At 35.1% G+C, this 15,343-nt stretch overlaps 1 protein-coding gene across 1 annotated transcript in view; it reads right to left on the reverse strand.

Moving 5' to 3' along the window:
• The window catches only part of LOC306849166 (protein dispatched homolog 3-like), a gene marked incomplete at both ends in the record, with an annotated part of 48,645 nt that overhangs the window by 15,620 nt on the left and 17,682 nt on the right, over window positions 1-15,343 (reverse strand). Inside the window, 5 exons of the mRNA XM_079384019.1 lie at window positions 983-1,119; window positions 5,478-5,609; window positions 7,391-7,552; window positions 12,782-12,946; window positions 13,204-13,295. Of these exons, the coding sequence (XP_079240145.1) occupies window positions 983-1,119; window positions 5,478-5,609; window positions 7,391-7,552; window positions 12,782-12,946; window positions 13,204-13,295 (688 nt within the window). The remainder of the gene's footprint in view (window positions 1-982; window positions 1,120-5,477; window positions 5,610-7,390; window positions 7,553-12,781; window positions 12,947-13,203; window positions 13,296-15,343) is intronic.

Below are 15,343 nucleotides of genomic sequence, written 5' to 3' on the forward strand. Positions count from 1 at the left end.
ACAGGTGCTTACAATATTGGATATTTATAATAGTTTAGTTTTAACATCGGTCCTTATGTTGTGTGTAAGATGCAGTGTTTTTGATAAGTAAAACTAAAAATATTAAAAATAATTTTCATTAATCGAAATAAACCTGACATAAAAATATATAAATAAAAATATAAAAAACTTAAAAAATAGAAAATGTTGCAACCACCTGAAAGGAAATAAGTTGAAGTACTACAATTATTTAAACTAAAACCGAAATAAAATCAATTAAAGCTTAAAGTAAATGTGTAAAAAAAAAAAAAAAAGACAGGACATAAAATTACTAAAACATAAAAATAAAATGAAAACAACACTGGTGCAGTTTGAAGTGTAAATTTATAGTGAAAATGAACAAAAAAAAAATATATAGCACTAAAAGTGGTTCTTGGCTCGTAATCATAGGGGAACAACTTTTGGTGCTATATAGCACCATATCTTTAAAGGAGCTATACAGCACCTTTGACAAATGGTGATATGTGGAACCATAAGAGGTGCTATACTGCATTGTATTTCTTCAACAAAAATGGTGCAAAACAGCACCAACAGTGGTTCTTTGGCTCGTAAAGAACCTTTAAAGGGGCTTAACAGGTTCTTTGTATGGCAGTGGTGCCATATAGCCCCTCAGTCATGCCAAAGAATCAGCGAAGAACCGCTGAAGATTTGGTGCTATACAGCACCAATAGTGGTTCCCCTATTATTACGAGTCAAAGAACACCTTTTAGTGCTATATAGCACCATTTTTTAGAGTGCATACAGTAATATGAATTTCTTTGAATCTTATTACATTTTAATTCTGCTCCCTTAAATCCAAAATACAATTTCATATTTGCCTCCTTAATTCAATTTCATCTCATAGCATAACGAGAATTTAAAGGCATTCTCAGTTCATTTCAGTATATTGCACACAATCTTGGTGTTTGTGTGTGTGTTAGAGTGAATGTGTGGCCAAACAGACCTGAAAGAAGGGCACATCCCCGTGTGTAGACGATGATGCCTGCCAGGGTGCAGGTACACTGGCACTTAGTGAATAACGATATAGAGGAACAGCAGAGCCCAGCTCCAGTTTAAACACATAGACAGTAAGGAGACCACCTGCAGAAATTCAAAGAAACAGTGCTTTACTAGATCAAGGCAGCAGACATCAGATACCATTCAAAAGATTGGGGTCTTTATTATTTATGTATGCATTTATTTATTCATGAAAGAAAGTAATGACTACTTTTATTCAGCAAGGGTATATTAATACGATCAAAAGTGACAGTACAGACATTTATAATATTACAAATAATTTCTATTTCAAACAAACTTCCTGTTCACTAAAGAATCCCAATATACATACTGTACATATAGCTACATATATATATATATATAATCATTATTGTAAACTGTAATACTATTTCACAATATTACTGTATTATATATTTTTAATCAAATAAATGCACCTTTGGTGAACATAAATCTTCTTTCAAAAACATGCATAAATATAGCTGCAAGCAGCGATTACCGGGGTTCAAAAACTTTAAGGCAAAAAAGACATGAATTATTATTTAGCAAGCCCGTTACCACCTAAATCAATGATTAAAACAAGCATTTTTGGCAATTACATTTACAATAGAAATATTGTTTAAAATATTTATAGATGTTATAGCGCCACCTATGGTCAGATATCCATACAATTTGGATTGCTTCATTAGAATCATATGCTGCATGTGCTCAGCTAATTTCGTGAAGTTCAGAGTTTTTAATCAAGAATGATATGTTTTTGGGTATATTTGCCCACACCCATTTTCTAAATGTGACCCTGGAGCACAAAAGCAGTCTTAAGTCGCTGGGGTATATTTGTAGCAATAGCCAAAAATACATTGTATGGGTCAAAATTATCGTTTTTTCTTTTATGCCAAAAATCATTAGGATATTAAGTAAAGATCATGTTCCATGAAGATGTTTAGTCAATTTCTTACCGTAAATATATAAAAACTTCATTTTTGATTAGTAATATGCATTGGTAAGAACAATTTTAAAGGCAATTTTCTCAATATTTTGACATTTTTTGCACCCTCAGATTCCAGATGTTCAAATAGTTGTATCTCGGACAAATATTGTCCGATCCTAACAAACCATAAATCATCAGAAAGCTGAATAAATAATCTTTCCATTGATGTAGAAATCTCAATTTCGAAAAATTAACACTTAAGACTGGTTTTGTGGTGCAGGGTCACAGATGACCCTGTTATAGCTAACCAAAGTGAAAAGTTCAATAGTTATTTGATAATTATTGACCTAAAGAGTCCAGAGAATTGTACTGCAGGGGTTTTCTTGAAGTTAAGCAAAAAACCTAGGATTAGTTCACAAAAGTAGGTTTTTTAAATAATCTTGAATACTTAAACGATTTGATTGACAGCAGTGGTTTTTGAGGCAGTTGTTCAGAATGAAAGAGGTCTATCATATGATATAAATAATGTGTGCATGTATGAAAAGCTGCACAATATACAATTGTGTACACATCTGAAAATTGCAATATCACCCCCCAGTGGCTGATTTATTTTAAATTTCTCATAGACCTTTAGGGCCGTGAGTCAAACAAGCCCACCCAGTTTCGTTATGCTTTGACGTATTATAGCGCCACGCAGTGGCAAGACTCAGATTTTTCTCATGTGACCTCTGATTGAGTTCTTAATATGCGTATTGAGTTTGATGCAAATATCTCATTCCGTTGAAAAATTATAGCTGTTTTAGAAAAAGTGTCCACGTCTCTTTCAAAAGTTTTGGCGCCCGTTTGGAATGGTGAACTTTATTTATTTTATAGTTTTTTTGGTTTGGCTCCAATCGTGCGAAAACCCTAGGACTAGTCTGCAAAAGTAGGTTTAAAAAAAATCCAAAGTAGCCAAAAGTTTTTGTCATATGCGTTTTTTTGTCTTGACCTAAGGATTTCAGTGATATAAGAGTCTGCAATAAGCACTTTCGGAGTTATGAGCGATTTCATACTTTTCGTCAGGCTGTTCGGAGCGAGCCTTGGTGACGTTGTAGACAGGGAGGGTACCACCTTCCCTCAAAGTTTCAGGTTTCTACGCCTTATGGTTTGGTCTGCCCGTTCACTTTTAGGCCAGAATGTTAACATTTACACACTAGAAAAAAATTTACAGTCCTCCCAACTCAAAATTTTCTAGTGACTGATTACATCTAAATTTTTCCATTGGCCCAATTGCAATTTCTGCTATCAATTGTGGCAACAGTCTATTAACATTGGCTCAATGAGAAATAATATGTTTGAGTCAATGGAAAAATGTAGATGAAATCACTAGAATATTTTGAGTTGGGAGATCTGAAATTTTTTACAGTGCAATATAGGGTTTCAGCAAGCTTGAACCTCTAAATATTACCAACTCTCAACCTTTTAAAGTTATAGCAAATGAGATGTCTAAAAGTAATGTTTACAACTTTTAAAAGCAAAAGTTGGTGAAAAATTGTTCAGCTGAAATAATTTGACCCTTTAAATGTAAGGTAGTATAAGGTATTAGGATGATTATTTTTGAATATATTAAATTATAAAACATATTTTTCTAAACCTCTAGAAGTGCACTCTAGCACACAGACATGAAATAAAAGCAACAAAACCTTAATTTGGATTTAAAGGGGAATTTAAAAAACATTGCAAGCATGTCAGTGAATGTATATTAATAATGGGGAGCATTTGTTCGCATTTTATTTTGTGATTTCACAGGAGCAGAGCTCAGGAGAGCGGTGTGTGTGAGAGCTGTCTGCGCCACATAAAATAGTGATGATCTATATGAATATGTTGCCCATAAAAGGGTCCTATCATATATATATATATATATATATATATAATTTTATTTTCTGCATTTTTTTACAGCTGGTAAGGGGTGGATTCAGAGAAAAATATTCTCAGTTAGCTACTGTAGGCAGGAGAGACTGCATAATAACATCAAAAATAACGTCAAAAAGCCACTGCAGTTTAGAGAACATCCAAATGTATGTTTTCACAGCACACTGAGTTCATTAGGTTAATTAACTGTGGGAATTTTGCCAGAATTTTATTTAAATGCACTTTGTAATTTTTAAGCAGACTTTCTAAATAAGCAAGTTTCTAAATACACACTAAAATCAGATTAAAACTGGATTTTCATGGTTTCTAGCAGGACATTAGCTGTTATACAATTACTGTAGATACGCTGTAGTATAGTAGCCAAATAATGACACTTTCGTCTTCTGTAGAGCTGCTCTCTGAATCAAATTAGTTTCATAACTGATGGATACTGTGCTGGTACTGAACTGAACGGAATCAACAATATATAATTTCCATAGCAACAACTTTTTATTTCAGTGTTATTTTATTACTATTACTATTATTTTGTTCTGCTTTTTGTAGCACAGCTGTCATACTTTCTGTGAAAGCTGTATTGTGTCCAGACACAATATAAAAACTGATATTGCTGATAGTGCTAGGTAGTAAATGATTACATGTACTCTGGATTACATAATTAATTCCAACAATTAAGTACTTCTAATTACACTATATTACTCGTAATCAGATTACGGTTAATTTTTTATAGATTACATGATTACATATTTACAGAATGGCAGTAAATGATTCATAATTAGATTTTTTTCTTAAAAATTTTTTTCTTTCTAAAATTCTACTGGTTTTTTATATTTAGAAAGTCATCCTGCTTTTCATCAACTCACAAATCCCATGTAGTTCCAGTTTGCGAATCCCTGGCATAATGTAATGTTTAATACACTGCATGATGTTGATAAAGAATGGAATATATTTTAAGTCAAAAGTAATCTAAAAGTAATCAAAAGGTTGTCAGAATACATTTGTGTAATCCAATGGATTACATTACAAACTATGATTTCCATAATGTAATTTGTAATCAGTAACGGACTACAATTTGTAAGTAATCTACCCAGCACTGTATATAAATATAGTAATAATATACACTGCCGGTCAAAAATTTTGAATAATTAAGATTATTTAGTGGTTTGATATGCTATTATGCTTAATTTATTGCATTTATTTGATCAAAAATACAGTAAAAACATATTTACAGTATATATAATAATAGTCATATTATGGACTACTGTTACAATGTAACATATGTTAAACATGTTTTCTATTTGAATATATATATTTATATATAAAACAGTCTTCAGTGATGAAGGGATAGAAATGGACCTGAAGTAGAGACCCTGTGTGGGCGACCATCTCGACCAACTTGGTTAGAGCTGGTTAGAGCACCTCAGTTAAACTGGTGGAGGCCTGGTGAGCTGATTAACCGTGCTCTTAAACCAGTTTAAAAGCCTGACAACCTTCTGCTGCTATGACCTGGTTTTTCCAGCAGGGACTGCATCAAAGACTGATCAAGCTTTGATAAAACAGGTGTCAGTGTTTTTCCACCCTTTCCTCCCAGCAGAGCAGAGAAACAAACCTGCGAGCGTCTGTGTGCTGTTGTTGGATGCTGGTTTGGTCTGGTTTGAGGAAATTGCGGGATGATTCCCTGAGGTAGAGCTTGTGAAGTCAGCAGTGCTGTGCAGATTATGAGGTCGCTCCATAAAAACACCTGTGAGATACAGAGAGGTGGGACACGTCAGTCTTTAACACTTTAGAAAACACCAATTCTCACTAGTATCAGCTAGTTGTTTTAACATGCATATTACTAGCATATTGGCTGGTTAGTAGTATGGCTTATTCTGCATGACCATATGCTTTAATCCACCCCATACCTAAACTTAACAAATACCTTACTAACTATGAATAATCAGCAAATTAGGAGTTGATTGAGGCAAAAGTCAGTTAATAGTTAGTATAATAGTTAGACCCCACTTTATTTATTATTTTGTTTTAAATTTAGACATAGTGGAATTTTTAGGCATGTACTACGTAGAATAAAGATTAATATTAGTATTAATAATATTACTACAAGTATTTGGGTGTACGGTACTATGTAAATGCCATGGTATTGTCACGGTGCACACAGGAACACGAGCCGAGGATAAACTCAAATTAACGGTCTTTAATAACATCCGACAAGGCAGGGCAGACACACAGAAACACCGAAAGTAACGAGTAGACCAAACCAAAACTAACTGAACAGACAGGACTTAAATACACAGGATAATCACAGCTAATAATCAAACACAGCTGGGACATAATTAACTAATAATCACACTAGACGAGGACAGGAAACAAACCAAATAAGGACACAAGAGGGAAACACAAGACACACGACACATGACTGACAGGTATACAACTATGGTAATCATTTAGTACCGTGGTATTTATCATAGCACAGCTATTCTATTAAAGGTAATTAATTCTCGTAATCAAAGCTGAATTTTCAGCATCATTACTCCAGTCTTCAGTCATTTAAAAGTAATCAAACTTTTAGATTACTTCATGATCCTTTAAAAAGTACAATATGCTCATTTGATACTCAAGAAACATTTCAGGTTATCATCAATAAAAGCAGTTATCTTTAATATGTTTAATTTTGAGGAATACTTAATATTTTTATGACAACGGTGATCGTTATTTTTCAGGATTCTTTGATGGAAAAGAGTGTTCAAAAGAAAAACATCTGTCTGAAATATATTTTTGTAAGAGGTTCAAAGTCTTTTTCGTTAATGTTGATAAATGTATTGCTTCCTTGTAATCAAAGTATTAATTTCTTTAAAAAACAATTTTTTTCCTCAAACTTTTCAATGGTAGTGAACATTCAAATAGGTTTGAAAAGTGTAATATAGTATAGTATATAGTATAGCAAAGTATAGTTGATATTTTTGGCCTTTATTTGTGACGTTTATTTGTCAGGATATAGAGAGATATGATAGAATATTATGAGTCGATCAAGGTATAAGCTTAATTATATTTCATATTTTGAATACCAGATTTTAAATCTGTTCTCAAACACTTATACAGTATGTATTCATATATTATGAATATATTATCATTTATATTATGATATTTGTTATGGCACTCTCTCTGGGATACTTGATTCCGATTCAATTGTGGCATTTCATGCTCAAACAAAACAATGTAACTGATAATGAGTAATGTACCGATGTAGTCGAACAAAACAACAAAAAAATAAATCCCTTCAGGGTGACACTAGACATTATCCCATATGTAATGGCTTATTGATGAAAGTTGTCTGACACCCAAATATTGGCACTACTCAAAAGCAAATGTTTCGGCTCATTGCCTACCGTCTTCATCTACTGTATCTTTCCCTAAGCAGAAAATCTGTAAGCTAATTAAATAAGGCAGTGCAAATGAGTCAAGCAATTGTTTTCAATGAGCCACTAGAGTATATACTCAAGCAGCGATGTTTAGAAGACCCACCCGAGCACATATGGCAGGCGATGCCCTGGGCGCTGAGGTTGCTGCGCAGGTCCAGCAGTCTCTGCAGGTTGGTGTCTCTGTGGAAGAGCACAGGCGCGTGACTGGCCGGCCGCAGGAGACAGCAGCACCACACCGAGCTCAGCAGAACCAGAACATACACACCTGCAACAACAGACAGGATGAGAGGGTTGTAGTATGGAACAAGTGGACGGGGGAAAGATGTTTATCACAAAAAGCTAATGCTGGGATTTAACACTCATTGTGTCCCTAATATTAATGGACTGGACTAAATCTAAGACTTTGCTAAAACAGGATATAACAATAAACCTGTCTTTCGGATGAGACGTTAAACCGAGGTCCTGACTCTCTGTGGTCATTAAAAATCCCATGGCACTTCTCGTAAAGAGTAGGGGTGTAACCCCGGTGTCCTGGCCAAATTCCCTCTACTGGCCCTTGTCTATCATGGCCTCCTAATAATCCCCATCCACTTGATTGGCTCTATCACTCTCTCCTCTCCACCTGTAGCTGGTGTGTGGTGAGCGCACTGGCGCCGTTGTGCTGTGGCTGCCGTCGCATCATCCAAGTGGATGCTGCACACTGGTGGTGGTTGAGCAGAGACCCCCCACAAGATTGTAAAGCGCTTTGGGTGTACCGCAATACACAATAAGGCGCTATATAAATGCATCATTCATTCATTCATTCATTCATTCAATATATATACTGTATATCATAATTGTTTTTTGCTTACTGACTGATTATACTTGTGATGTGGTCAAAAATGTCTTAAAAACTGCTTATAAATTTATCATTATGCTATAATCAGTCCTGGGTAGTATATGATTACATGTAATCTGGATTATGTAATCAGATTCCAAAAATTAGGCAATTAGATCGTATTACATTTGAAAATACATTCGAGAATCAGACTACAGTTACTTTCTTTTTATTGATTACATTTTATTCACATGAAAGCAATACGTTTTTCATAAAGTCAAATACATTCAGAAAGCCTTTCAATTTCGTGGACATTCACACAAAGACCGATGACTACTCTGGTGGCTATAATTTACAAGAATTATTTCAATTTTAAGAAATATTTTCTCAACATTTTAACACTGCATCAACTACTGATGAACACGTTAATTTTTATTTACCCAACCCGTTTGTGAAACCTTGATGCAACGTAATGTTTAACGCACTTCATGTTTTTAATAACAAATGCAATATATTATCTTTCTCTACGATACATGATTATCTTACTTAAATCAATGTCATAAATGAGTTAGGTCAAAAATAATCTAAAAGTAATCAGAAAGTAGTCTGATTATATTACCTAAAATGTGTAATGGATTACCTTACTAACTACAATTTTTGTCACGTAATTCGAAATCAGTAACAAACTACAAATTGTAAGTAATCTACGAAGCACTGGCTACAATATTACTTATTAATATTGGATTCAATGTATTTTTTATCAATTTGTTTTCTTTAAATTTCCTTCAAACAGCAAAGATGGGACCAACTCCATATTAATGTCTATGTAGTTAGAATGCGATGCCATTAAAGTCCCTGTAGGTATAATGGTCAGGTGTCTCAATACTTTTGTCCATATAGTGTAAGCTCAGATCAGTGAGGCCTACCATTGATTACGTCCAAAACGTAATACAAAACCCTTGCTGTTTGAAAGAAAACAAGTTCAGAAAAGGCTGAATCCGGTATTTGGTGATGACATAGCATATTGTGAGATTTACAAGCAATCTTCAAAAGACCAGTCATTTTTGCACAGCACAAGGGTTAAATGCATCCTGCTACATTATGCATGACTGTATTGTTACTGTCTCTAAGTCTATAATTATAGCACACTTGTATCAACACTGCTCCGGCTGCTCACCTAATACGAGGAAAGAGCAGTGGTGGCCTGGGAGAAACCTGGCTGTAGTTTAGCGTATTGACATGCATGCATGTGCATAAATATGCATTTACACAATAGGTGTTTGTGGAATTTCTTGCTACGCTCCAACATGCTAATACAAGCATAATTGCATTGCTGCAGACACATAAGGGATGCGGATCTTAGCTCCTTTGTTTGAACTGAATAGACTGACCTTGAGACGTAGAACAAAATACAGAGAGTCTGAAACAAAACAGCCAGGAAATTTTCATCTTACTCTTGCACAAATTGTGTGTACATTAGCAGAAAAATCTGAATCTGACTTGCATGAGTTCACTATTGTACTCTTTGTTCGTTTTCAGATAATCATTTATCAGACCTTTATACCTTTGTCAGCATTCTTTTGTCAACCATTCTTAAGATCTTATGAAGGTGTAAAGGAATATTTTTTAAAAATAATTTCAGTGCAATTATTTAGACACAATCCTGATAAAGTTACTATTATAGCATTTATGAATATTTTAAATAATAATGCATCTGTTTTAATTAGATTTTATTTTTATATTTTCATTGATTTTTTCATTTTATATTATTATTATTATTACAGTTAGTTGCCTTTCTACATTTCTAAGTTTCAGATTTTCATTTAAATAGTAAGCGACTCAGAATAGGTATTATTCTAAATAAACATGTCAAATAGCACACAACATTGTTGACATGTTACCTCATCACGTTGCATTTTTAATTCAATGAGTGCTGTCCAGTTATTTTGCACTCATTTTGTGTAAAAATGTTACCACACTTGGCAGTCTTATCAAATACTGAGTGAAGAAAGAGATTGTGGCTGATATTACTGGTTCATCCATCACACTGGAAATGGAAGGTCATGTCAAGCGCATTAGATTGTGGGATACACTATCTCATGTAGTAGATCTGTTGTGCACTGCACTTTGGCAAGTATGCCAAAACTCTGACTTTTGCAGTGCTGTACTATACTATACTGTACTATACTATACAAGCAATTTTCTATATTGTGCCTGTGTCCATATATATTTGGACACAGGCACGTTTTTACTATTTTAGCTGCTGACCAAAACATATTCAAGTTACAGTTATGTACTGTAACACTGAGCTTTAATTTGATGGTATACTCATGAAAATTGGATGAAAGGTTAAGGAATTACAGCACTTTAACACCCCCCCCCCCCCCCCCCCCCCCCCCCCCTTCTTTTTCAAGGAACCATAAGTAATTGGACAATTGACTCAAAAGCTTTCATGGACAGATGTGGGCTATTCCTTCATTATTTCATTAAATGCCATTTGCATTTGGAAGCTGTTGCTGTGAACCCACATCATGCAATCAAAGGATCTCTCCATACAAGTTAAACAGACAAGGCTTCAAAAACAAAACAAATCCATCAGAGAGACAGCAGAAACATTAGGAGTGGCCAAATCAACAGTTTGGTAGATTCTGAGAAAAATAGAATGCACTGGTGAGCTCAGCAACATAAAAAAGCCTGGACGTCCACAGAGGACACCAGTGGTGGATGATCAGAGAATCCTCTCCATGGTAAAGAAAAACCCTTTGAAAGAAGGGTCAAAGTACGCACATCCAAAAATGTCTTGGCCAGGTGCAAGATCAAAGGGTATCATCAAATAATAGAAAAAAACATCTGCACACTGTTAATCTCCCTTTATTCAAAAAAGTTTAAAAGTGGCAATGTTTCGGTCAAAGACCTACGTCAGGCACGAAGGTCTTTGACCGAAACGTTACCACTTTTAAACTTTTTAGAAAGAAAAACCCTTTCACAACATCCAGCCAAGTGAAGAACACTTTCAAGGAGGTAGACGTGTCACTGGCAAAGTCAGAGCGAGATTAGACTTCTAAAAACATCTACAAAAGCCAGACCACTTCTGCAAAAGCCTTCTTTAGACGGCTGAAATTAAGATCAACCTGTAACAGAATGACGGGAAGAAAAAAGTATGGAGACGGCTTGGAACAGCTCATGATCCAAAGCATACAACATCATCTGTGAAACATGGTGGAGCAGTGTGACTGCATGAGCATGCATGGCTTCCAGTGGCACTGGGTTACTGGTGTTTAGTGATGATGTAACAGAGGACAGAAGCAGCAAAACAAAACAAAGACAAAACTAAAGGCAGAAAGACCCACAAACAAACAACAACTGAAGCCAGCTGCAGTAAAGGCCTGGCAAAGCATCATAAAGGAGGAAACCCAGTCTCTGGTGATATCCATGAGTTCCTGACTTAAGGCAGTCATTGCCTGCAAAGGATTCTCAACATTTTATTTATGATTATATTTATTTGCCCAATTACATTTGAGCGCCTGAAAATGGGGGGACTGTGTATAAAAATGGTTGTAATTCCTAAGCATTTTCTGTTTGTTTGTTTTTCAACTCCTGGAAATAAAGCTTAACATCTGCTCTTCAATTTCATCTTGATTGTTTTATTTTTAATTCTGTTCTGATGGCATACAGTCGAAATTATGAAAATTGTGTCAGTGTGTCATATGGACCTAACTGTATATATATACCCTATATAGAGTATTCATGATGCAGTAAAGAGAGTCATGATAGTATGTTTAGTATGTTTTTAAAATAATCATACTCTGGTTCACATTGCAGCTAATTTTGTCCACTTTTTCCACAATTCTATGAAATGGGCACTTACACTGTGCTTCAAACACAAAGTATATAGATAAAAAAAAATATATATAGATAATATCAATGATACAATATTAATAACAGATACTACAATATCAATAAAATAATAGCTCACTTAAGTACACTTAAAGAGAAACACTTTCATGAGTGTTTCTTAACACACTTAAGTACACTTTTAAAAGTGCCTTTTGTAATAATGTAAAATTAAAAGTTTTACCTTGAAGTATATTTAAAATAATTTAATTTTTTGTGCTTTAAAGAAGTACTTTTTTTTGTGTGTGTGTTGACTAACTTTTAATAAAGTATATTAAAATGCACTTCCTTTTCACAAGGGCAAACTAACAAAAGCTAAGTAAATCTGAAACTGGACATGCTGTACTTTAGCTACTGTAGGCACACAATGTGCTCAAATATTGCCAATTTACATGCTACTAAATGGCTGAAATTCAGCTTTTACATGATATTTGACATGAAACTCACAAACACTGGCAAATCACCTCAATTACCTTAACTTTGCACCATAATTTGACATAACTTTGGGTCCAGACAAAGTGATACAAATCTGTGCACAACTCCAGAAAAAATCAGAGTGAAAGGTTTCAGCCAGCTCTTGGTAGTTTTGTGCATGACATACATCAGACAGTAAGCCAGTGCTCTGTGGGTGGCCTGTGAGAGCATTGTCTGCGGCTGAGAGCAAGTAAATAAAGATGCTTAACTAATGCAAGCATTATGAAAGCACATCTCTTCTTCTGAGATAAACCTCTAAACGAAGAGCTTGTTTGTAAAAACAGATAACTCATGACAAGCGTTACTCACCTATAATGGTTTTCCGTTTCTCCACTACAGGCTCTGCCACCCAGTGTCTCAGGAGCCTCTGAAGGTGAGCGCTGACCACCCCTACACTGCCCTCAGTGGACACGGCCAAAGGAGCTTCAGCTGAGAGCGACAGCAGCACCGCATCTGATTCAGAGTCATACACACCTGTGCAGAAATCAACAATACAAGGAGTGACTCAGCAGCTGACTCAGCAACCTGGACAGAAATCAACAACATGATTTAGCTGCTGAATGTGATGATCTGAGATAATGCACCATGGTTTTTATTTTCAAATCAATGTGAAATCAAAATAGACCCTGTTTACCATCGGTGCACAGTGTTCTAAATGTTCCAATATTCCAAACTGTCTCTGTAATCTTTTATCAAAATGAAATAGTGTTTGTGGTGATGACAATCATTACCTGGTTCCATTTCTACCGTTATTAGAGCAACATCATCTTCATCTGAGAGTGGACTGGGGCTGGCGGACAGTTTAGAGTTTAGAGTAGTCCACCTGTTAGGGTCGACAGTCTCAGGGTTAAAGGGAAAATACACACAAAAAAAGCAAGTAATTGTATGTAAATGTCAATGTAATTGCTTGGAAAAGAGTGACCAGTTCTTTAAAATTTACAACTCAAAATAAGGATTCATGAATCAGATATCACTATTTCTCTCATGGGTCATATCTGGACTGCTTTTATGATACATTGTTGGACCTTTTGCATAATTTTTGAATCTTGAAAGGTTCTATCAGTATTCAGTGAAACTGCAAAAGAGTGACCAGCATGTTGAAAGGAAAAAAGAAAGTCTTACAGGGTTAGAACCACATGATATTATTGATGACAGATTTTCTTTGTCAAAATAAAAGCTCTGTCACCATTTACTCACTTTCATGTCATTCCAAACCTGTATGACTTTATGTCTTCTGTGGAGCACAAAAGAAGATATTTTGAATGCTGAGCTTGTCAGTCTTTTCTATGCTATTACAATGAATGGTGACTGAATCTTTCAAGCTTCAAAAGCAATGCAAAAAAAAAGTGGTATATCTGACTTGTGCAATAGCTTAAAGTTAAAGTGATAAACAGACAAATTACTCGCTAATAATTGTCCCCCGGCAATGAGCTGTTAACTCTAAAACGACTGTAAATGGATCACTTAGTCAAATTTTAGTAAAATTTTATTTAACGCGAGAACTGGATCGAGATTCAGCTTAAAATTCATTCATTCATTCATTCATGGACTGATTTTATGATACATGGTCCTTTTGTATCATTGTTTTTTAATCTTGAAAGGTTTTGTTTCCATTTAATGTAACTGCAAGGAAAAGGGTGACCAGCACATTGAAAGAAAAAAAAAAAGTCTTTAAGGTTTGGAATGACATGATTTTAATATTGACATAATTTCTGTATATTAGTACTTATAAAGCACATGTTAATGCCTTATTCTGCATGACATAACTACCTTACTATTAATAAGCAGCAAACTAGGAGTTTGTTCAGGAAAAACTTAGTTAATAGTGAACATGTGTTCCCTATTCTAAAGAGTTACCATTTAACACATTATTCACCAATAAACTTCCCCTCCAATGAGCTGTTAACTCAAACATGGATCACTGTGTGTAAATTTAACTCCAGAACTGGATCAGTCTGGTTCATGAACATCATTAAAGGTAGGGTATGTAATTTTTCAAAAATGCTTTAGAAATCTGAGTCAGGGGCCGAGTATGGAGTGAAAACAGTATCATATCCTCCCACAAATGCACGCAAGAGATCCACACTCGCGCACACAATCCACAAATGCATGCAAGAGATCCACACTCGCGCACACAATCCACAAATGCACGCGAAGGATCCACAGGGCGATCCACAAATGCACGCGAGAGATCCACAGGTGCGCACACGGCAATCCAAGCAAAGGCAAGTGCATTATTGTTTCTTTGCTCACAGAATGATCCTCATACTATATCTGTACCCGTTATTTCATGCACAACAAATCACAAGTCCTTTGAATTAGTGTTTTGCCTTAAGAATGTCTATAAATTTGTGCTTTTGTATTTATACAGATAAGCCTATCTGTACACTTTACCGATGGAATGAATGAAGTAGGCGTCAGACATGTGTAGTACAATGTCCATCTGAATGGTGATCCATTTTAAGGACCCTGATTTTTTTTTCAAACATTATTGCGGCCAATTTTTGGAATTTCATCATTTCGATTTTATTTTTTCATTGGTTACACGTGTATCTTCGTCTTATTTGTCTTATGTGCACAAATTGTAAAATTTTATCATCCTTTGTGTTTGTGACATACAGTGATCTGTATGCAGCAATTATCATATTTCTGTAGTTCCGTGGTTTGCGTTCATTGCGGCCATATGGTGTTGCTTTTAGTGACAGGAGTTCGAGTCCCAGGGCCGATCATATTCCTTTCTCTTCTTTTCGCTTGTTGTGTATTCGTCTATGTCTTTTAAATGTTGGAGAAACTACCATTGCTGTTGAAGTATGAGCTTTTTTAGTGTCTTTAACTTTTAGAGGGCGTAATTTAGTTTCACAGAACTAATCG

This window comes from Barbus barbus, assembly GCF_936440315.1.
Source record: "Barbus barbus genome assembly, chromosome: 29".
NCBI lineage: Eukaryota > Metazoa > Chordata > Actinopteri > Cypriniformes > Cyprinidae > Barbus > Barbus barbus.